We start from the raw sequence: 22,858 nt of genomic DNA, 5'->3' as shown, positions 1-22,858 counted from the left end.
AAACCTCCAGAGAAACTAAACATTCCAGTTACTTTTCTGATGCCCTTCCTTTTTTCCCCTCTGTCTAAAGATTTTATTTTTATTGGAAAGGCAGTTTTTACAGAGAGAGAAGGAGAGACAGAAAGAGAAGGTTTTCCATTTGCTGGTTCACTCCCTGAATGGCTGTAATGGCCATTGCTAAGCTGATCCAGAGCCGGGAGTCAGTAGTCTCTTCCAGGTCTCCCATAGAGGTGCAGGGTCCCAAGGACTTGGGCCATCCTCTGTTGCTTTTCCAGGCCCCAAGCAGGGAGCTGGATGGGAAGCGGAACAGCTGAGACACAAACCTGTGCTCATATGGGATGCTGGCGCTTGAAAGTGGAGGAGTAGCCGGTTGAGCCACAGTGTCAGCCCCCTGTCCTGTTTTTTTAACATCTCAAGTTTCCTACCTGAAAGTGGACTTACTCTATTGCTAGTATGATAGTATTAGAAATAAACCCATTTGGGCAGCACTAAAGGAGGGTTACAGCCATGCTCTCCGTTGAACTACACAGATAGTCAGTTCTGGCAATAATGTTGACAAGCTGAGCTCCTTTCCCCAGATTGCCCAGAAGAAGAACACAATGCAACTTCCTCAATCCTTTGTTTCCTGTCACCACAATGATCCTTTGAAGGACGAAAACAATCCCAAACAAAGCTAGACTCTCAAGCAAGTGGGGCACTTGCTCTCTCTGCAAATATCAGAAACCTCCTCATGAGCCACTTGCCCACTTACTCTTGCGGCAGATATGGTGGCTTTGATCTTCCAGAGTTAATATTTTGGGAAAAGAAGCATTATTTTGAAAGAGCTGAGCATAAGAAAGGCATCTTTACTACCGAGATACAAACTCTGCAAGATCCAGGATCAGGTCTATGTTATGTATCCATCTAGATCCGGGTTGCCAGGCCCAGGAGACTCTTGACAACAGCTGTGGAAGGCAAGTCAAAAGGGGAGCCACCATGACCAGAAAGGAAGAGGAGGAGGAAGCCAAGGACACACCGAACAGAGATTTAAAAATCTCTTTAAATGCTCACAGAGCAGTTCTTCTTACACCAACTAGTGAGCCACCTCAAGATGTGTATTAGGCTCTTACCTCGCCCTAACCTGGCGTGGTTGAATTTACTCCTGTAACCCCCAAGAAAAACAACGGAAGAAGGAAAGACTAGGAAAAGTTTCCATGCGGGACAATTTGTCATTTTAACGCATGAAACGTGATGCGCTGAAGCCCTCCCCAGCCTTTAGGATGGAAGCATTTCAGAACAAGAACTCTAAGGCAAGCAAGGAGAAAGACAAGCGTAAATGAGGACAACTAGTTTTTTTCATACCACTCTAGCCTACTTCAGTAGCTTCTGAAACTTTAACGCGCAAGCCATTCATGAGGCGGGAAGGGGGCAGGGAAATCTTATCAAACAAATCCAAATACTGCTTCAATGGGTCTGGGGCAAAACTCGAGGAATTACGTGTTTAATATGCTCCCAGGTGATGAAGCCCAGGACCAGAGCACCACTCTTGAGTATATAAGGGGACTCACTTGGAGTATGTGTGCCAGGTGCGCGAATACCCAGTTTCAGCATTCTGGTAGGTGTCCCGTCCGTCCCCGACTTCCCTCCGGGAGGGGAGGAGCCGAGGGCGGAGCGGGAGGAGTGGCGCGGGGCCCGCGTGGCGTGGGTCCTGCCGGTGATCACCTCGGGCCCCTTGGAGAGGCGGAGGAGCAGCGGCGGCGCAGGAGGAGGCGGGTCCGGCGAGGGCGCGGCCTGTGGGAGGGGGGCGCACGACGCGCGTCCCCCCGCGCGCGCCCGGGCCACTCGGGAGCCTCGCGCAGCCCGCTGTCCCACTTGGCCATCCACTCCGGGCTGCTTCCTCGCGCCCGCCTCCTCTTGTCACCTCTCGTCTCATCTTTCTCGCTATCATCCCCCGCCGCATACACAGCCATCCGAGTTCGTCGGGAGAGCCTGAGGCGCTGCACGGGGCTTCAGGGCACACCCTTTCAGCGGTCCCCAGCTCGGCTTTTGGGGGGCACGGGCGACAGCATGGACACCAAGCGATGCTTCGCTAACCGCTTCGATGACTACCAGGGCAGCCTACTGGCGGGCCAGTGCGAGGAGGCAGTGGCGCCCTTGGTCACCGCCACCATCGAGCGCATCCTCCAGGAGCTGCCCCCGCTTGGGGGCGGCGCTGAGGCCCGGGGTGCCACGGCCACGGCCAGCGGCTGTCAAGGGGGTCTGTACAGCGGCGTGGCCGGGGTGGCCTACATGCTCTACCACGTCTCTCAGAGCCCGCTCTTCGCCACCGCCCGGGAGCGCTACCTGCGCTCAGCCAAGCGCCTCATAGACGCGTGTGCCCGTGCTGAGGAGTGGGGTGAGGCGGACGCCGACACCCGAGCCGCCTTCTTGCTCGGGGGCGCGGGCGTGTACGCCGTGGCCACGCTCGTGTATCACGCCCTGGGACGGTCCGACTACGTGCAGCCGCTGGCCAAGTTCCGGGCTCTGTGCGCCGTCTGCGCGCCGGTCTCCTTCCTGGAGTGCGGCTCCGACGAGCTGTTCGTGGGCCGCGCGGGCTACCTGTGTGCCGCGCTGGTGCTCAAGCAGAAGCTCGCCCAGGAGGTAAGAGGCAGCCCGGCCGCGGGAGGGCGCTCGCCGCCTGCCCGCCTCTGCCCCGCCGCCCTTCCCGGACTCCCCAGCCTGCCGCCCCCTGCGCGTTCTCCGGCTTCGCTTTGTTACTCTTTGTCTGCCATCTCTCCTCTGTGGAGGTTGAGCTCCTGCTTTTGTGCGGCTTCCCCCACCCCTCCTTTTTTTTTTTCCCTCGCTTTTTCCTCATCTTGGCTCTTTGTTGTGTTTAGCGCCGAACGCAGCCCCGCTCGGGATTCCTCTGTGCCCCAGGGTCCACAGTGTGACCCTTTCGAGTGAAATTGGAAAGGAAACACCTCCTAGACTAAAAGGAATTTCTTTCCTTTGACCCTGCTGGGAAAAGCTCAGGCACCCTGACAGTGTGCAGACTGGAAAGTCACGGACCTTGGGCGGTGGGGGGGGACTGTGAGGTGGTTTCTGCCCAGCGGGAGGTCGGCCGTCCTGGCGGAGTTGCCTACTATTCGACTATTGGACTCATTCTAGGGGCTCTTACAGACATGCTGACAGAAATGTACCCCGTAACCCCGTAGGGTTTTTTTCTTTTTTTAAATGTGTACCTAACACAGACCAGACCACAGCATTGCAACTGGGCAGCTTGCTCTATGGCTAGCTATTCCGCGTCTTCTTGAATTGAATTTCATAACTATGCATTTTTTTTTTCTGGATCCGTTTTTGAAGGCAGCATGTAGCTATTGGAAGAGAATGTGCCAGTTTGCGTGGAGTAGAAGAAAAAAAAACTCTAAAAGGATCATAGTAACTAGAACTGAAAGAGAGGCGCTTTCATTCATAATCCACTGGAGCCAAATACTGTTCTAGACAGGAAGTGACACATTTGTCTTGGCTTTATTTGGGTGAGAAGGGTGTCTGAAGAAACATTAAAGGCATACAGAGTATTTCAAAAGTGTAATGAACTCAGATGACCTTTAAGGGGTGGGGACAGACTTTTTTTTTTTTAATAGCAGGTGAGGTTGATTCAAGTGAGAAAAAGATTACCAAAGAACCTGTAAGGTGCTAGCAGGGCACCAAATGTCTGGGTGACAGAGTTGTCTTGAAATATTTCAGTCCCGCTTCTGAGTCACTGTTATCTGCTAGCAGTTTCCCTAGGGCCCTTGCAGTTGTATAAAACCTTTTGGAAGGCCACAGAGCTATTTACATCTCATTTACATTTCATTTGCATCTGCTTCCCAGACCTTGCAGTCTGGTGAAAGGCAATTCTGAAATGTTTTTGCCAGTTGTTTTCCTAAAGCCTGTGCCTTCCCTCTTGCTTCCTTGGGGCCTTTTCTCCAGAATGGTGGAAGTGGTGGCAGGGGGTGAGATGCACTACGTCACTCCGGAAGAAGCAGACCACAGGTATTCTTTACCAAAAACCTGGTGGTGCAGGGCTAATGGAGAGTTCTCGACAAAGATGTTTATTAAGACAGCTCTTTTGCCCTCCTGCCCATCCAGCTCTGTCTTTCTGTCCTAATGCAGCTCCATCTCCAAGTCCTAGTCAGCACAGTGACTTTGCCTCAGTAGATGCTCCATAAGCCTTGGTGAAATGGAACTCCCTACTGGTGTCATTTTCCTATGGATAATCCAACATTTGCGTGCCAGGCTTCTTTCCTTCATATGTCATGTGTCTTCTCCTTCCTCTGGCAGGTCTTTCCCATATTTCTGTCATTTGGGTCCTCCCTACACTATCCGATATCTCCTTCCTACCTAATCAGTAGATGAACGACTGACTCACCTTGTCCCAAAATTAGTACCGTGTACTCTGAGCAGGACTTGCCCACTCACGCCATTCCATCTACCTCTAAGAAACCAATTTTCTGCCCCCTGCCCCTTTTAAATTTAGAAACATATTTAACTTATAAACATTTTCCATTGTGTGGTTTCCCAACTCAACATCCTGTGATAGTTCATTATTATACACCTCCCTCCCCTCACCAGGGGTTTCTTCTTTCTGAAAGCTACAATACTTAAAATGGCCGCCCAGGCCCCACCTGCTCCAACCCCCTGCGTCCCTCTGCCACTTCTTGATCTCTCTTCTTCAGCCACGCTGGCCTTGTTGTTGGAGGTGTTCTGTCCTCAGGGTGCTGGTACTCTTTGTGCTCTCGGCTTAGAACACTTTCCCCAGATATTTTTTTGACTCATTCTCGTTTCCTGCCTTATTCAGTTTCTTTGTGTTTTTAACTAGATGGAATGTAAGTTTCATCAGGGCAGAATTTTTGTTTGTTTCATTGCTGTCTCCTCAGCACCGAGGCGGTGCTCAGCACGTATTTAGAGAACTTTTTTGCTCTTTTTGCAAATATTGTCTCTTCTAAGAGTTGGTTTCTCAGTTTTAATGATATCTCACTTATCAATATTCACCCTTGTGGTAATGCTTTTAGCATAATTTTTTTAAAGATATCCTTTCCTATTGGCAGGGACTCAATATTTGTTGATTGAGTGAATGAATTACAATTCTTAAAATATTTTCCTCAGATAAACATCAACCATTAGATCTGTGCATCTTAAATCTTTAAATGTGCATAGGCGTCACCTGCAGATTTTTTCAGTAAACTACTAATACTGAATAGGCTTAGGATGGGGGCATTTCTAGCAAGTTCCTAAGTGATGCTGATGTTGTTGGCCTATTGACCATGCTTTAAATAACAAGACAATGAATACAGCACATTTTTTGGCATTGCACCAGCCGTATCTATTAAGGCATGCTAAGTGATAGCAATATATGAAGCTTGATGTGTGTATTGTAAGACTGTAATTTAGAATGCTGATTACTACAAGGATATTTCAAAAATTTCATGTGAAGTAGGATAAAAAGATATGTTCATTTCACTGAGAAAATTTTGAAACCATGTGTGTTAAGTGTATTCTGCCAGCTTCCATTGGAAGGACTCAGAATGGAGACTTCTCTCACATCTTAGAAACTAAAAATAATCATGCTCCTCCTGGAAACTTTTAGAATGTTTTGACCTTTGAAATGTTCCATGTAACTCTGTTTCCCTCTTTGAGTTGGCTAGTAAGACTTGTATGGCAAGAATCATGATCCACATCCGCTAGCACACAGTGCCTTATCCATGTGTATTTTTATGTATCAGTATTTACCTCTGGGTTTATATAGTTTGTTCCTTTGTGAATTTACCCTTTTCTGAATTTTACCCTCCCCATTTGGTTTTAGAATGTTGTTTATGTTTATAAGATTCAGAGACAAAAAGGCTGTGTTAGAAGCAGAGACAGAATCACTCTATGCAGATACTATACTTTCATTTAACTCGGTTCTCCTGGGGCTATTCAAGGCAGTAACGTTGGGAGTTCATTTGGCAGAGATCCTTGAGCAATGGGGCACTGAAGTCTCAAAAAATCTTATGTTGGGTTGTTTCTGTCTTTCAATGATGGGTTAGAAATGTTGCAGGTAATAGTGGCAGCATTAAAGGGAGGCCCAAGACCCCAATTAAACTAAGTTTGTCACTGAGTGGTCTTGGTTAAATAGCCTAATATTCTGAGCCTCAATTCTATCATTTGTAAATGGCTTAATAAAAGTTTCTCCAAACAGAAATGAACTAGGGGCAGGTGGAGACAGGAGGTCTGCTACTCAAGGTACATTGGTAGGCAGGTTTCTCGGTAGAGGTGATGTCCTGTCTCATTACTAGAACACAGGATGAAGTGACTGCCCAGAGAGCAGACATTCCAGGTAGAGAACACAGCAAGAACTGAGTGCTGGAGCTGGGCAGCAGCTTGGAGAGTTTAAAGAAATGGAAAGAGACTAGTATGGCTGGGAAAAAAAAAAAAAAGAATGGGTGACAGAAGAGTTCAAAAGCACAGGAGGAGACTTTGAATAAGGTCCAATCATCCTGTAGGGTGAGGTCATAGTTAGGAGTTTACATTTGTTTCTTGCTTAACCAAGGGAAAATCTGTATCTTATTTGCGTTTTAAAAACATTTCCTTGTTTTTCTGTTTGGAGAGGGGATTGACAATATTAGGACTGATTCCAAGGGCTTGGTTATAGAGGGCCCATCCTCCCTTTTGCACCAAGGATTCCTTTCTCTTTGGTGAAACCTATGGGATCTTCCCTTAGAATAAACTTTTTGAACTCACAACAGAAAACACATAGGATTACAGAGGAAGTCAGTCAGATTGCAGTTCACCTACTGAAACATTTTACAAATGTGTGAGGCAGTAGCATATATGCATCTTTATTAACACATTGATTAAATAATGCTTTACTGATTATGGTACTTTTGAAACAGTGGTAAGGATCAAAATTATTTCAAGATTTCTTCAACAGCTACAGCGAAATATGCATGTATCTATGACATTGATAGGTCACAAAGTCCCCAGTACTGGTGTTTTGTAGTCTACATTTGTGATGGAAGGAGGTGCTAAATTGTTTAATTGCAATGGGACATATATAAGCATGGTTCTATTTTCCCAAATAGGGTTGATTTGAAAGCTGCTATGATGATTAACCCTAGTTAAAATGTCTAGCATCATGTTTGGTATATAGTAGCTGCTTAATGAAGTCAGTAGTAGTAGTAGTCCTTTTTGCTCCTGCTAACAGAAAGCCAAGGTAAATGTGAGCATCACATAAAAAATGGTATTCAGTATATGGATATGTCTTCCTGTTGTAATTAAAGCAAAATGATTGCTGAGCTATTAATTGGGCACTCAGCTTGCTAAGACAGGTGGCTGGCAGCTGTAAAAGTGGGGATGCTTTTAGCTGCGTAACAGAATGTCCAATAAAAAGTGATTTAAACGATGTGAACATTTATTACTTTACTTAACAAGGAATACAGCACTTGACTGCTCAAGGATTAGTTTGGCAACTCAGGGGTTATCAGAATCCAAGCCCTTTCCAGCCATTTTTTTTTTCTACTAGTCTCAGTGTTGAGCTGTGTCAGCTTTCGTTGTTGCAACTTGGCTGCTGCCACTCTAAGTATCATGTTTCTGTACAACTAAAGTACAAAGGAAAGATCTGAGGCTTTTTGCCCACATCATTTTTATCACGTAGAACATTATATCCTAGAAGAATTTCCTTTCTGACTCATTGCCTAGCGCGTGATCTCTGGCCAATTCTAGTTGCAGGGGACACTGGGAAGGACAAGAAGGAAAGAAAATGAAAATGGCTGCTTGGTGGCTACCAAAATGTCTGCCATTTGATGTCCCTTGGCAGGGTCTGTCTGTGAGTTCCCAACTCCTTTATGCATTCAACACGCTTGAGTGTTTCTATTAAGTATTAATTAAAATTTGCTAATAAATTTTGGAAGCATACATAATGAGATTCATTGCTTTAATTTTTCAGTTTTCTTAAAAACTGTTCCTGGCATACCCCCAAATAAGTTCAGTCACAGGATATAGAAAGGCATAAGACAAAATAGATATCTTTGAATTAATAACTCTTAATATGTACTCTTTGACAAAATATGGTTTATATCATAAAATACCTATATTTTTATCCACTTACCTAAATATCATACTATATGTATATTTTACAGCTTCCTTTCTTGTTTAATATTCCCTGGGGATCTTAACATATTATTGCATACAGAGATTGAAATGTTGAAATCCAGTCACAGTTTTTTTCATAATATATGTTTTCCATGAAGTTTTTGAGGAGCTCTGACCAATTTAACGAGTAAAAAAGGAAAATAGAGGTTTCTAGGGCACAAATTGAGAAATATGTCCCTTTATTGTTGTTTTTCAAGCAAATGCATGTCATTTCATTTGTTCTTTTTGATTTGAGCAAGTGTGTGTTGCATATTGCCTACGTAAGTCCTGACGTTTGGCCTGAAATGACATTAGGTTTGAGGAAGCCGGGGTTTTGTAGAGCAACTTAATCTTCTAATTGCCTGATTATATTCCCTCCAGAAAGCAGAACGTTTCCATGAGCTACAGCTTGGATCCTTGTTCGTCATGACCCAGAACACTATAAATGTGAAAAAGATGTCATGAGAACTAACAATGATTGATCCCACTTACTTCTGTACACTGTTGTAAGCAGTTTGCATTTATTATGCTACTTTTTTCATGCACCTGTTATTTTACTTTGAAACTGACAAATAGTGATTGTGGGGACCAGAGCTATGGTGCAGCACGTTAAGCTGCTACTTGCAACACCGACATTTCATTTAGGAGTGCTGGTCAGAGTCCCAGTTGCTCCATTTCTGACAGCTTTGTGCTAATGTCCCTGGGAATCAATAGAGCATGGTCCAAGTACTTGTTCCCTGCCATCCACATGGGAGTTTTGGATGGAGTTCCTGGCTCCTGGCTTTGACCTGGCTTAGCCTCAGTTTTTGTGGGCATTTGGGAAGTGAATGAGCAGATAGAAGATCTCTGTATTCCTCTGTATTACAAATAATGAGTTTCAAATAATAATTATATATATATATTTATAAAGTACAGTGTGATGTTGCTTACATATATTGTGGAATGAGTAGATCGGACAAAGTAACATAGTCATCACCTCAGATATTTACCATTTCTTTGTGCTGTGAACATTTAAATATGCAATTTTGAAATATACAGTACATTATTATTAACTATAGTCACCTTGCTGTGCTGTTAACCAACACAGAATTAATTATCCTTCCTGTGTAATTCAAACTTTTTACTTTTCAAAACAAATATTTGCACATTTTAACCAATGTTTTCCTTGGCTGTACATAATGCCCTGTTCTAGCCTCTGATAAACACCATTCTACTTTCTACTTCTTCGTTTCTTGTTTCCACATGTGTATCACTTAGTACTAATGTTGCAGGGATTTTGATGCAAAAGATGACAACAACCTCATTTCTTGTCTTACATCAAAGAATTTCCATGTGGACAATTTCAGATGCAAAGCAAGATTTATTTTTGTAAAGATTTATTTTTATTATTATTTTTTTTTTATTGGAAAGGCGGATATACAGAGAGGAGAGACAGAGAGGAAGATCTTCCGTCCGATGATTCACTCCCCAAGTGAGCGCAACGGGCCGATGCTATGCCGATCCGAAGCCAGGAGCCTCTTCTGGGTCTCCCACGCGGGTGCAGGTTCCCAAAGCTTTGGGCTGTCCTCGACTGCTTTCCCAGGCCACAGGCAGGGAGCTGGAAGGGAAGCGGGGCTGCCGGGATTAGAACCGGCGCCCATATGGGATCCCGGGCGTGCAAGGCGAGGACCTTTAACCACTTGCGCCACCGCGCCGGGCCCAAAGCAAAATTTATTTAAGAGAGAGTAAGTAAGAGAGCGTTCTCCTGCCATAGTGAGAGGAGGCTGCAAGGGAGGAAAGGCCCAAGAAAATGGTGGAAGCGGTGTCTTTCATGCAGCATTTCAAGGAGGGGGCCAAATGAGTCAGAGGGGAGGGGGGGAGTTCTCTCAGAGTGGGCAGTCGGGTTCCTGGTCAGAAGGGAGCGATGGGCTGCCCCTCTTCCCATTCTCATGAGAAGCTGAAATCTCAGGCACCAATTTTTGCTTCTTCTTCATAAAAACTCCAAGAGATGCAAGGTGACAATTTGATCTGGTCAAAGATTGATGGAACTTCCTGATCCTTTTTGTCAGGTAAAAGTCACTTCCCGTTGGGGCTCCTCCTAGCAGCCCAGTTGCTATTCTCACGGGAAAACCAGAAGCCTGGAGGAACTCCTCTTTCCAAAGGAGGCAAGTACAAGGGGGAAGGAAGATTAAATATAAATATAAATATAAATATAAATATAAATATAAATATGGATCAGAGGCCCTAACTGTCTGTTGGCCATCTGACTCCTTACACTAACACAGTCTCATGACATGGGCAGCATTACTATCTCCAGCATATTCAGTGAGGAAACTGAGTAACAGAGAGGTTGAAGAACTTGTTCCAAATCTCACAACTATTCAGTCATTGAGACAGAGCTCTACCTCCTGTGGTTGGTTACCACATCTATGGCTTCAATTGATGTTCCTCACATTTTAATGTGTACACAAAGCACAGCACCTTGTTAAAAATAAAAATTTGACTCAATGGTTCTGCGATCAGGCCCAAAATTCTTATCTCTTAACCATGCTATGGTTAATGATTCATTGAATGGGCTCAATTACAAAGATCTACATGACTATTTTCTCCAAATTTTATGCAATTTCCTTTTAACAAGTTTGATTCCCCAAGCTTGGTGATTTTCAACAGTTGCCCTTATTTCTGAGAAAATCTATCCACAGATGGCACAGTATTAGCTCTCTGGTTTGTAGTTACAGGGAAGGAGAGGTTCATTGCTTGGCATATCTCCTTGCAGATTTAATGATTCTGTTAATATCTGTTGAAAGAAAGAATGAATATATGCATTTATGTTTTTCTAAATGTGTAATTGAACACTTTATACAAAAACTTTTTAGAATTCACTTAAAAGTCTCAATAAACCATATTGTAGTATTTTAAAATTATTTCCTAAATGTAAAAGGAGACACTTTACTACAGTATTCATAGATCAGATAGAAAGTATGATCTTGCTGCCACTCTTATTTTAGAATCATTCAGTTATATGTATCTGTATGACAAAGTATTGCTTCTACCCCAACTCTAAATGTTTAAATTGAATGACCTGATATTTCCCTCTGTTAGGAATTATTACCACAAACCCACACACCAGACACAGCGAGTCATACAGGAGGTCTTTATTTGCGTGAGAAGAAATGGCAACCAGAGCAGAGAGAGAGAGCATGAGGGTCTGAGCTTTTATAGCAGCCTTTATAGCACGGGAACGTGTGCCATGAATATGGGGTTGTGAGAGATTGGTGGATAGGGCCGTAGGGTACAGGGTCACAAAGTTACAGCAGATTGGTGGAGAACAGGGCTATAAGATTCAGATATGTAAAATGGCCCCGGCTCTAAGATGGCATGAATCTTGTCAATCTTCAGAGCCAATGTTTGAATCAATCCTTATACCCTTCTTATTTTAAAATAATTTTTGATATAGTGATTCAACTCCAAACTTGTATTACAATTATCTGAAGAGAGTGTGGCTCAGAATTATGTTATTGAGTAAATAAATTAGAAAAATTGCACAATATAAGTTCTTTTAAAGGCACTAACTAAAATGCCCAGTGTTTTATAGAAAGCTTTTTAATGGGATTTTCCTTTATTTATTGACCCGTGACTATAAAAATGTTACAGTATTAATTTCTTATCAACTTCTTGCTAGTTTCAATTTTGCTGTTAATGAATGATTTTTATCATATGACTGATAGTTACACAATATATAATGGATTTCCCCTTTTGTGTTTCTGAGTGGAGATGAAGTCTTGGTAAATTAGCCTAACAGTTCATGATCTGTCCAAGTCAGTGTTGCTCTTCATAATTCAGTTTTACAGTTTGGACATTGACTAATGCAAAAACAAGCAAACAAACAAAAAGCAAGTTGGTCATTGACTTAGAGTCTTTAATTAAGTATAATTGCTTGGATGTTTGTTTTTCTTGTAAAAACTAGTTCTAATGTCTTAAGTAGTCTGTAGACCACTAAACTGTTTTTTTTTAGACTTCTTTGTTTTTATTGGAAAGTCAGGTCAGATTTATAGAGAAGGATCACCCACAAAATGGCTGCAACAGCCAGAGCTCAGCTGATCCAAAACTAGGGACCAGGAGCTTCTTCCTGATCTCCCATGCAGGTGCAGGGTCCCAAGGCTATGGGCCACACTCTACTGCTTTCCCAGGCCACAGGCAGGAAGTTGAATGGGAAGTGGGGCAGCCAGCACATAAACTGGAGCCAATATGGAATCCCAGTGCTTGCAAGGTAAGGATTTAGTGAGCTGAGCCATCGTGCTGGGCCCCACTTAACTGTTCTTAGTTACTGGAGAAATTCACCAAGATAACAGTACCCATTATTTTCTTGGTGACTCTTGGACAAAGTGAACTTTCAAGGAGTCGTTTGATCTTTTTTTTTTTTTTTTTTTTTCCAAGCTGAGCAAAGGAATGCTTTGTGTAAGGTCAGATTTCCCTGTATGAGTAGCTTCAGCCGCTGAACTACTCAGACAGGCGAATGACTTTGACACATTGAAATGCAAGTATTGCTATCTGGGCCACAAAGAAGCTGTTTCTCAGGTGAGATATAAAGGCTTTCAGACTTCACTGGTGAAAACGCTGTCTAAATACAAGGCAGAAAAACAAATATTGGTCATAGTATTAATATGCAGTTAGTGTGGAACCATCTGCTGGTTCCACTGCCTTACATGGGATGGATTCCCTGTGTTCAGTGGTGTGTTGAAATCTGGTGTCCATGGCAACCAAAGCATCACCAGTCTCAAAGCAAACACTGTGGGGACCAGGTGAATCTCCACCCACACAGTGAGTTTAGGAGGAGCTACATGTTTGATAGACCTTACAGCTATCCAAGGCTGAGAGATCCAACCAGGAGGGAAGTATTGTCTTCACAGACATTTCAGGAACTCAATCTAACTTTCCAAAATACTGTGTTTTTTCTTATGAAGTAGAGAATTGCTCATTTATTACAAAAAACATCTTGAAATAGGTTGGAGTCTCAATGAAAAGGCATGAAAACAAGGTGACTCTGAATTCTTAGATTTAGGTAGCTTTAGGATTGAATCCTGGCTGTACTGTTGTAGCTGATTGATTTTAAGCAAGTTACTTATCATCTTTAGGTCTTCCCTCTATAGAATGTAGTTCAAGAAGCACCTAGCTCCTATGTGTTCTGCAAAGAGCCACTGAGGATATTCATGCAATATGCTTAGCAGCAAATGCCTTAGGCACAGGGTAAGAGTTCTATATGTCAGCCACTATTTTATTGTTAGTTTGAGTATTATTAACATTCAAAGGGACTCTGGATTGACCAGATACCATAGGTATATTTTTCTGATGTTCAACCAGTCTGTTGAGTATCCCCTGTAGGGGTATTCAGAGCTGCTGTGTGCCTGATTGCAATGGAAAAGCTTTGAGATTTTCACAGAGAAGCCATAAAGGGCTGGAGGGAAATCTCTGCCCTGCCATGCCGTAGATAAGCTGAGCTGCTCAGACAGATGATATGTCAAAGTGAATTGAGTGGCTGAACATCACCCCTCTAAAAGAACCTGTGTGCTATCCTCTGCACTATCTCCAGGGAAAGGGCTCTTCTTTCCTCTCTTGAAAATTTTAGGCTCTTTGTAGACTCAATAAAGAAATTGTCTTGCCCATGTCTCTAACATGTACTCCTTGGAGTAAATCACCCAATTGGCTTTAAGTTACTGAAAATTACTTTTTACAGGTGATGTTGGAATTTTTTCTTGTTCTGTCAGTGCTTCCCCTTAATATGCTAAGTGATGGATTCAAGGAGTTGTTGCTTGCTCTTAAGTTCTCTTTTTTTGTTTCTAAAGATTGTTTGCTTGCATGGCACAAATCCAGGATTTTAGAGGAATAAAAATAATTGTTGATTCATGACAACTTCAAATGAGTTTCTTCAATAAATGTTCCAGATCATGTACATTTGGTAGCTTGTTTCTGAAAAGGATTAATACAATTAATGATTCTGTTGCGTGTTTCTTCAGTTCCTGGGCCCTGAAATTATATTTTACTGCATTAATGCACTTTTCTGCTTGGATTTGAAAACCTGTATAGACTCATTGTCAGTTTCACAAACTTAAATTTCTGTTTCATTCCTATTTATATTTATCTACAGCATAATGCTTTTAATATTAACTACTATTTTAACAACAGAGCTGCAATTATGACTTCTCTCCCTAATCAGCAAGATGTCATGCATATTCATTAGTTGTACTTAAGGTTTTCAATACTATATCAATTGGGCTAGGTCTTGGCTTTATTCTCCATGTGATGGTATATTTTTCTCTGAGGCCACTGTTTCTTACCATGTATTAGAATCCCTGGAGGGCTTGCTAAATCATATGTGATTGGGCACTATTTCCAAAGTTTCCAAGTCAGTGGGTCTGGGATTGGGCGTAAAGTTTTCACTTTTAACAGTTCTCAGTAATACTACTTCTGGCTATCTGAGAACTAAATTTTGAGAACTACTCACTTAGACTATACGTTTAACATTGGCCAAACTTCTCTGAAACATGGGGATTAGATGAGAGCATGTGGTGGTAATACCACATACTTCTTATAATTGTCAGGAAATAACTAGGGAGTGGGTGTTTGCTACAATGTTTATGATGCTGCTATTCCATGTCAAAGTGCCTGGATCTGGGTCCTGCATGCTCTTCACTCAAGCTCCCTGCTAATACGTGCTCCGGGAGACAGCAAGTATTTTGGAATTGCTATAGACGTGGGAGACTCAAGTTGAGTTCCAGGCTCCTGACTTCAGCCTGGCTCAGCCCTGGCTATTGGGACCATTTACAAAGTGAACAGTAAATAGGAAACCTCAATCTTTCTCTTTCTCTGACAGCCATTTTAAATTTAATTTATTTTTAACATATACATAGAAATTATACATATATATATTATATCATGTAATATTTTGATATATGCATAAATTATGTGATGTCCAATCATGATAAATGTCTGTCTCCTGAAATTCTTGACATTTATGAAAGCTTTTTCATATTTTTAAAGATTTATTTATTTATTTTTATTTTAAAAAGCAGAGTTACAGAGAGGAGAGACGGAGAGGGAGCTTTTTCAACTGCTGATTCAATCCTCAGATGGCCTCAATGTCTGAGCTGAGCCAATTCGAAGCTAGCAGCCAGGAGTTTCCTCCAGGCCTCGCACATGGGTACAGCGGCCCACGGACTTGGCCATCTGCTGTCTCCTAAGACCACAAGCAGAGAGCTGCATCAGAAATGGAGCAGCTGGGAAAAGAACCATGTCCACATGGATGCCAGTGCTACAGGCAGGAGCTTAGCATGCTATGCCACCATGCTGTCCCCAGAGTTTTTTGCTTTGTTTTTGTTTGTTGGTTTGTTTTTGATTTCTAAAGGGAAGAAGTTTATTTGGTTCATGGTTTTGGAGGCTGGGAAGTCCAATAGCATGATAATAGCTTATGTAACTTCAACTTATGATAAGAAGCAAAAGGGAAAACCAAACAAAATGTGAAAGGGTTGGTAATCTTGCTTCATCCAAATTCCCAGTAACTGATTCAGTCCTGTAAGACTGTATTTATTTTTCATTTTTAATTAGCATTTCATGTAAGCATGGTATATTTGCCATATTTAACCAATCATACCCAGCTTCTCCTTATTTTTTATGCAGACTCACTCAAGCCTTCCCTACCTTCCACTCCCCACTGCCAGCCTGTGCTAGTTACCATTCTGTATTCATATTAAGTTTTTTTTTACTCCCACATGTGAAAAAGCTTTGATGTTTGTCCTTTTGTGTCTGCATTATTCCACTTAATACAATGTCTTCCGGTTCCACCCATTTTACTGAAAATGACAAAATTTTATTCTTTTTATGGTTGAATAGCATTCCATTGTGTACTTATGCCATGTTTTTTCTTTTTCCAAATGAATAACAGTGGGGAGAACAGGAAGCAGTAAATACAGAAAGCCAAAAGGGGGTACGAGGGTAGACTTAGCCTCAACCCATATTTCCTCTGTAAGGGAACTCTAGAATGAAAATTACACTCTAAACTAGAGGCACACTGTTGTGCCAGTAATTAGCTCCAGTTGGGGCAGTGGACTGACATGTAAAGTTCCACTTGCTACCATGGCACACTTCCAAAGTGGCTCTTGTAGCTTCAAAGTAGGATTCTAAAGAAGGCTACATGTTTTAGAAGCAATACACATGGTCACTGGAGGATGAATTCACAGAAGTATTAAGCATTTGGCTAGAGTTAATAGGAACACCCACAGTTTCTTTGCTTGTACCCTCCAGACCTTAGTAGAACCCTTGAGATTCACTTCCTTGACAGAATCGAAAAATAGGCCTTGAAGCTCAAGGTACAGTCAAGGGCAGAGATGAGGATATTTCACTGAAAACAGCAGGGTAACATGAAAGTTTACAGGTGTGACTCTCCTCCCTCCCAACCTCTAACACACAGCCTTTTCCTCACATAATCTCCCAGGATGCTGGCAGCCACATTCCCACCAAAGATTGAAGGAGATCCTTTGATTGTTAAGATAGTCTAAAAGCAAAACAAACAAACAAACAAAAACAGAGGTACTGACATGTAGAGAACTTCATTCCAACATAAATGCAGTTACACTGTGTTGTTATTTTACAGTAAAGCCCAGCAATCGGCTGGATCATTCTGATATCCAGAGCTCCCAATGACCTTCTTTGAGGATGAGACTCTTAAGTAGGGAATGCAAAAGAAATCTGAGGGATGGAATCAGATATGAAGCATATGAGTATAACAAAATAAAAAATGGAGCCTGGAGAAAGCAGATAATACTAGAAGTCTAGGAAAGCCTTCCAAATGTCTAAATCATAAATCAATATTTTGATAAAGTGATAACATGTATAGACTAAATGCAGGATGTTATTGAAAGAAACAGGTAAAAGATCTCTCAAAAACTAAAATATGGTAGCAGAAATAGAGGCAACTCAATTAAAGGTTAAGAGCATTGACATGTTTCTGAAAGTTCAACCAAAAACAAGCAATAATGAGATTTATAAAATGAGAAAATATTAATCAAAGTCCAAACTCTGTCTAGTAGTCACTCTCAAAAGAGAACAAAATAAGTAAAAAGAGAAAATTATGAGTATGAAAACTGTTCTTTGTAAGTGAAAGACATAGCTTGTCAGGTATGCAGGGCTTTGTGGGACATTGGATGGCAAAAGGAATAAAGGGAATCTAAAGGTTTCTAGAAAGAAACAGCAAAATTCATTTCATAATAAGGCTTAGCTCTGGATTTTTCAAAGCAATTTAGGAAGCTACCAGACAGTGGAGCAAAGCCTGCCAAATTCACAGGGAAATTATTTTTCAACTAGAATTCCCTCAAAATCATCAAGCAAGTGTGAAAGCAAGTATCTTTAGATATTCAGAGTAACAAAAAAAAAAATCTCAAAACTTTTGTTTAGACTCATCAACAAGAGGAAAGAAATCATGACTCCAGAAAAAAAAAATGAGATCACAAAAGCTGGGGCATCAGTACAGGTTGGGTCCCAGAAATCTATGGGGAGGATAGAGGACAGCCCAAATGGCAGCTGGACATTAACACCAAGGAAGGAAAAGGTACGAAAAGGAAGTAGTAAAAAATGTACCATGGTGTTGCTCAATGAATACTGATTTTGGCCAAATAATGTGGTAGAACATTTTGGATTGATAAGAAAGGAGAAATATGTGTGAAAAGATTACAAGCAAGCTAAATTTTCATGTTCCATGTTAGCAGATTAATACATGATGCATAAATGGGGAATATCAAGAATTGTAAGGATGTCATTTTAAAAATATGACAACTCACTAGAAAAAAACACAGAGATAAGACTGCTTAAATTTTTCCTTTAGAAGAATCAGAATATGGGTGGAGATGGGTGAGGGCAGGAGCCTGCTCTTATTTTGAGAAACCCTTGACCTTTGAACCAATACGTGCAGGTATTGTTTTGAAACATATAAACATCAAGGACTGTTTCTTATCTGACCTTCCCTGTCCTTTCTGGCAGTGATTTCTCCACAATATATGTTTATAAAATATTCTTTTCATTTGATAAAGTAGAAGACATACAGACAGATTGTCCACTTGTTCTTCCGAGTCACTCTCCAGATTCTTGCAATGTCTGAAGGTGAACCAAGCTGAAGCCAGAAGCTGGAGACTTGAGCAGGGTTTCCCATACAGTTGCCAGGGACTCACATACTTGACCTGCTCCCTACAAGGTGCATTTGAGCAGCAAGCTGGAATTAGGAGCCAGAGCCAGGCCTGCTCTGCCCAAGCACTCCAGTAGTGATGTGTAGGCATCTTGAGCTATGTCTTTACAGCTGCACCAGATATCCACCCCCATAGTCTGATTTGGTATTTGTATTCACCATGTTACTGCATTGTGATATTTTAAAAATAACTCTTATTGTGTATAATTAAGGTATGCAACACAAAGTTGTGGGCTACATATAGATAGTAGAAAGGATACTATAGTGAAGCAAATTAAAGTTTTTATCATCAAACATAGGTCCATGGTATTTTTTGTTTTTGTGGACAACACAGCTGAAATACCACTTAGCAGTAATCTCAAATACAATACAGTTTAATACCTATAGTCCTAATGTTATGCAATCATATCTAGACCTTTTCACCTCACATATCTTACTTTGCATTTATACAGTGATTACAGTATTAGCCAAGACCATGTACTGAATGTCATAAAAATCATGTGGTCATTTGTAGATAAGTTTTGTCAACACGTATGTCATCATCAAAAATACCTTGATACCTCTCTGGTATCCTTACACATCATACTAAATTAGGTTATGATTTCATTAAGTAATGGCATTTTATAAGTTTAGTCGAAGGCTCTGTGTAAATTCTAATCTTAATATAGTTTAGACAGTTGTGCCTTTTCTAATATTGAATATTGAGGTTTACAATGTTATTTATTGAGTTTTTACCCAGGAGCAGGAGGAGAGAGCTCAATAATGATTTTTCATGGCAGGGGATCTAAGATGTTCCAAAATCCTAAAATATTTCCAGGTCACTCCAATCAATAGTGACTAATAATTAGTTGCTAATAAGAGCGGTACATATATATGTATATACATATATGCTGTCCTATTACATTTTCACAAAATCTCTTCAAGATATTATTGCTTTCATTTTCAGAAGAGAAAATTGAAAACATTGCAGAGAGATTAGTTTTCACAAGATTATGTAGTTGTAAAACAAGATAATGATAACATAAATTGCCAAAACAAGATATTTTTGATAGGTGTTAACCAGTATGGAGTCTAAAATAACAGATAAATTAAAACCAATGTTTACTTGAAGGACCTATCGAAGTTGAGAAGAGATTGAACCTAATTTTGAACCTAATTCAAGCTGTTCTCCAAAGCTCTGGTCTTTCTGCTTTCCTGGGTTGTTGGTATCATTATGTTAAATAGATTTTCTCATTCTCCAAATATGTCAATAAATGATTTAATTGATAGCAGTTATCTCCTTCTCTTGGCCGAGCCCAGGGAGTGTGTCAAGCTTCTAGGCTGATCTTAGATTCAGCAGTGAAACTACAAAACTCAGAGGGGGTAGTGTCTGAAAAGCATTTAAGTACAGATAAGAAGTTCCTGAACACAGCATGATTTTTTAAAATAAAATAAAATTTATTTTAAAAACTTAAAAAAAAAACCCACCTAATAATGCGGTGAAAACCACAATGGTTAAGTGTGTGGATCAAAAGTTAAGTTTCAAAGGTGAGACAGATTATTAAGCAGAAAGATTCTAAGTACCACAGTTATTTCCCAAATTTCTGGTTTTTTTAAAGATTTATTTTATTTTTATCACAAAGTCAGATATACAGAGAGGAGGAGAGACAGAGAGGAAGATCTTCTGTCCATTGATTCACTCCCCAAGTTACCGCAATGGCCGGTGCTGCGCTAATCCAAAGCCAGGAGCCAGGAACTTCTTCGAGGTCTCCCACACGAATGCAGGGTCACAAGGCGCCTCGACTGCTTTCCCAGACCACAAGCAGGGAGCTGGATGGGAAGTGGGGCCACCGGGATTAGAACAGGTGCCCAAAAGGGATCCTGACACGTTGAAGGCTGGGACTTTAGCCACTAGGCCACTGTGCTGGGCCCCTTCTCCAAGTTTCTTTTGCTATGCTTCTTGTAAGTTATTTTTCTTTCTTGCTCTCTTTCCCTGTTGTCTCTGTCTACTTCTTTGGGTATACTGTTGACTGCACATTTCATGTTCATTGTCATGCTACATGTTTCCTTAAGGAGCTTCTGCTGCAGCATAACTGGTTCAACTCTAACTCTCAATCTCCACTGCCTTTTCCTATTACTAAGTAATGGGTGCCTTCATGGCTGTCAGAAGATTCTCAGAGCCAGTGAACAAAGGAATGAGTGTGAATGAAATGCTTTTAATTTGCTGAAACCAAGTAACTTCCTTTACCTGAGGTCTAGGTATGAAGTCTTAACAAGGAACAATCCACATCTTGAAACTAATTCTTCAAGAAAGCTGCTACCTAAATATATTTTCACTTTTACAGATCTGACAGTGGAACCACTTAGGATTAGATATTTGATGGACAAAATACATGCTTGGTCAGGAATATTGTCATATTTTAACTCACCATCAGCTTTTTGACAGCTAAAGAATGGCAAAATTTTACTATTTTTACATTACAAAATGGGAAATGTACCTAGCTTGTGACAGGTAAAAGTGATCCATTTATGCATTTCTCTGGTGACAAATAGAACTCTCTAACACTTGACATTAAAAAGATACCACTTAGGAAATGGTCATTTTGGACCTGTGCAATATCTGACATCTAAGATGGGTTTTATTTTGCTTTTGAAAGTAATTCCCATTATTGCTATATTGCTGTGGGTGAGAAAATCTTGTGGCTATTTCTGGACTTTCACCTCCTTTATTTAAAGCTTGCATCCACTCCTGATGCACTGCATATTGACAGCTGTAGGCACTTAATCAGCTATTAGACTCTCTTTAGTTTCCTTACTAGAGAAGGCTTATGTTTTTCTTTAACAAGAGGGGAGAAACTAATATGAAAATTTTTCACTTTAATTAATTTTGAAAGATTTATTTTATTTTTTATTGGAAAGGCAGATATACAGAGAGAAAGGGAGACAGAGAGAAAGATCTTCCATCCACAGATTGACTCCCCAGCTGTCCACAATGGCCAGAGCTGAGCTGATCCAAAGCCAAGAGCCAGGAGCTTCTTCCGGGTCTCCCATGCTAGTGCAGGGTCCCAAGGCTTTGGGCCATCCTCCACTGCTTTTCCAGGCCACAAGCAGGGAGCTGGATGGGAAGTGGATCAGCCAGGACACAAACTGGCATACATATGGGATCCCAGCTGATGCAAGGTGAGAATTTAGCCACTAGGCTATCATGCCAGGCCATCACTTTAATTCTTTATTTAAATATTATCCCCCAAATAATTGTTAAACAGTAGAGTCAGAACTGGTTTCGAAAAGTTACTTTGAATTTTCCATGGTAAATAAAGAGGCAGTTGAAGAAATTCATTAAACTAGGACTTGGAAGAAAAAATGGATGCTCAGATTTTTTTCTGTGGTTCACTGTGACTGATTGCAGATAATATGAGTTTTATTTAGCTAGGTGGAGCTTTTCATGGCATGATTATATCTGATTGGCGTACTCGAGTATTGAATAACAGGTGACTCTCCATCAATATCCCCCATAGTCACAGGTTCTAAGTTCCTAATTCTTCTCCATGGTGCAGGGAACTTTTTAGAGATTTGAACTAAAGCTGCTGTGCCAAATGACTTCTAACATTTAAATTTCAAGCTTCAGGGATTTTACGTATTCTATCAGGCAAGCTGTGTTCCTGTCCTGATGAACCAAGTGTGAATCAAACAGAGCAATATTACTTTGATTTCTGTTTCTGCCTGCTGTTGTTTTTTTTTTCTCGAGATTTCAGGCAAAAGGTTGTACTTTCTGAGTGGACCCTGGTTATGTTAAGATGCTGTGATGCTTTTGGATATATCCCTAAATGCCTTCTCCATTGCTTGCTAGGGATTTCTTTGTGTTTCATTCTTTCCAGTTTCACTATAGTATATGCAATGTAGATTTAATTTAAAATGTTCTATTTTTTGATATTGTGACTCTTTTGTTTATAGATTTGTCTTTGATGAGTTCTGAAAAAATCTCAGCTATTATTGCCACAAATATTGCCTCTTTTCCATTTAGTTGATTTATTGATATGTAACTCGTTTAGCACACATTTTACCCATTGGAAATATACAGTTTTGTGGTATTAATATATTCACAGAGTTATACATCAAAATTAATTGGGGGCGTGTGCAGCACGATGGCTCAATTGGCTAATCCTCAGCTTGCAAGCACTGGCTTCCAATATGGGTGCTGGTTCCTATCTCAGCTGCTCCACTTCCCATCCAGCTCCTTGCTTGTGGCCTGGCAAAGCAGTGGAGGTTGGCCCAAAGCCTTGGGACTCTGAACTCATGTGGAAGATCCAGAAGAAGCTCCTGGCTCCTGGCTTCAAGATAGGCTCAGTTCTGGCTGTTGAATCCATTTTGGAGTGAACCACAGAATGGAAAATCTTTCCGTCTCTCCTCTCTGTAAATCTGATTTTTTCAATAAACATAAATAAATATCAATAAATCAATTCATAAGATTTTTCTCACTTCATAGACATTTGAAGTCATTAGCAGTCACTTCTATATTTGTTCCAACTCCTTCCCCTAGTCCTGTTGTCTTAGGAACCA

The 22,858-nt window shown here is 41.1% G+C and overlaps 1 protein-coding gene across 1 annotated transcript in view; it reads left to right on the top strand.

The window, feature by feature from the left end:
• The first annotated feature begins 1,955 nt into the window (after nucleotides 1-1,955).
• Nucleotides 1,956-22,858, top strand: part of LANCL3 (LanC like 3) — an 89,838-nt gene continuing 68,935 nt past the window's right edge. Inside the window, exon 1 of the mRNA XM_041001915.1 lies at nucleotides 1,956-2,619. Within this exon, the coding sequence (XP_040857849.1) occupies nucleotides 2,047-2,619 (573 nt within the window). The 5' untranslated portion in view covers nucleotides 1,956-2,046. The remainder of the gene's footprint in view (nucleotides 2,620-22,858) is intronic.

Source organism: Ochotona curzoniae, unplaced genomic scaffold, assembly GCF_017591425.1.
Source record: "Ochotona curzoniae isolate NIBS_2020 unplaced genomic scaffold, NIBS_Ocur_1.0 contig_1274, whole genome shotgun sequence".
Classification (NCBI taxonomy): domain Eukaryota; kingdom Metazoa; phylum Chordata; class Mammalia; order Lagomorpha; family Ochotonidae; genus Ochotona; species Ochotona curzoniae.
This window is presented reverse-complemented; position numbering and strand designations above follow the sequence as displayed.